General features: G+C 69.3%; 1 protein-coding gene across 1 annotated transcript; it reads right to left on the bottom strand.

The window, feature by feature from the left end:
* Nucleotides 1-3: 3 nt before the first annotated feature.
* Nucleotides 4-784, bottom strand: LOC103252623 (carbohydrate sulfotransferase 1; the record flags this gene model as incomplete). Its single annotated transcript, XM_008051215.1, has 2 exons — nucleotides 699-784; nucleotides 4-583 (listed from the first exon to the last, which is right to left on the bottom strand). A coding segment is annotated over exon 2 (540 nt), but the record flags the coding sequence as incomplete, so codon positions are not given.

Here is a 784-nt window from a genome sequence, read left to right as displayed (position 1 = left end):
GCAGTCGCCCTCCTCCAGCACCCGGTCGGCCGCGCCGCGGGCGTCGCACACCGGGCGGGAGCAGAGCACGCGGCTGGCCCCCCGGCGGAAGATGCGGTCGGTGGTGTGGTTAACCGGGGGCGGCCTGATGTAGTTCTCCAGGAAGTACAGGTCGCAGTCGTAGAGGCTGCGCAGGAGGTCGCGGCTGGCGCCCAGCATGACGCGCCGGTCGGCCGGGCTCTTGCCCTGGGTGAAGCGGGGAATGAGCGTGTTCTGCACGTGGTAGAGAGGCTCAAACAGGTAGAAGACGTCCAGGTGCTGGTTGAAGAGCTGGCCCACGAAGGACGAGCCGCTGCGCGTGGTGGCCAGGATGAGGATGTGGGTCTTGCGAGACAGGTTGTAGGCGAAGGTGGGGCCCTCCTCGCACAGGCGCTCGGCCACCCCGGCCTCGGCCAGGCCCGGGCAGGTGTGGAAGGACTTGGCGGTGAAGGTGCGGATGGCCGTGTACTGGATGGCGATGGAGGCCAGCGCGAGGAGGAGGACGGCCTTCCAGGAACACTGCATGGCTGGGCTCCTTCATGGGGCTGCCTCTCCAGCACGGGGTCTGCAGGCCAGGGTCGCAGGCGTCGTGGGCCTCCCCCGGGCACCAGCTCGCGCCGTGGGCAAGCTGGCCTTGAGGGGACCCGGGGAGACCCCGCGGCTCCCTGCCCGGTACTCACCCCACACCCTGGAGGCTTAAGCAGCTTCTGCGCTAGACTTCACCATTCACGGTGGGACTCCGGGGAGCCGGCCAGGCCGATTCCCT

Source organism: Carlito syrichta, unplaced genomic scaffold (genome assembly GCF_000164805.1).
Source record: "Carlito syrichta isolate Samal-C Ts95f unplaced genomic scaffold, Tarsius_syrichta-2.0.1 Scaffold169124, whole genome shotgun sequence".
Taxonomy (NCBI): Eukaryota; Metazoa; Chordata; class Mammalia; order Primates; family Tarsiidae; genus Carlito; species Carlito syrichta.
Note: the sequence above shows the minus strand (reverse complement) of the source record. Positions and strands in the feature narration are given on the sequence as shown.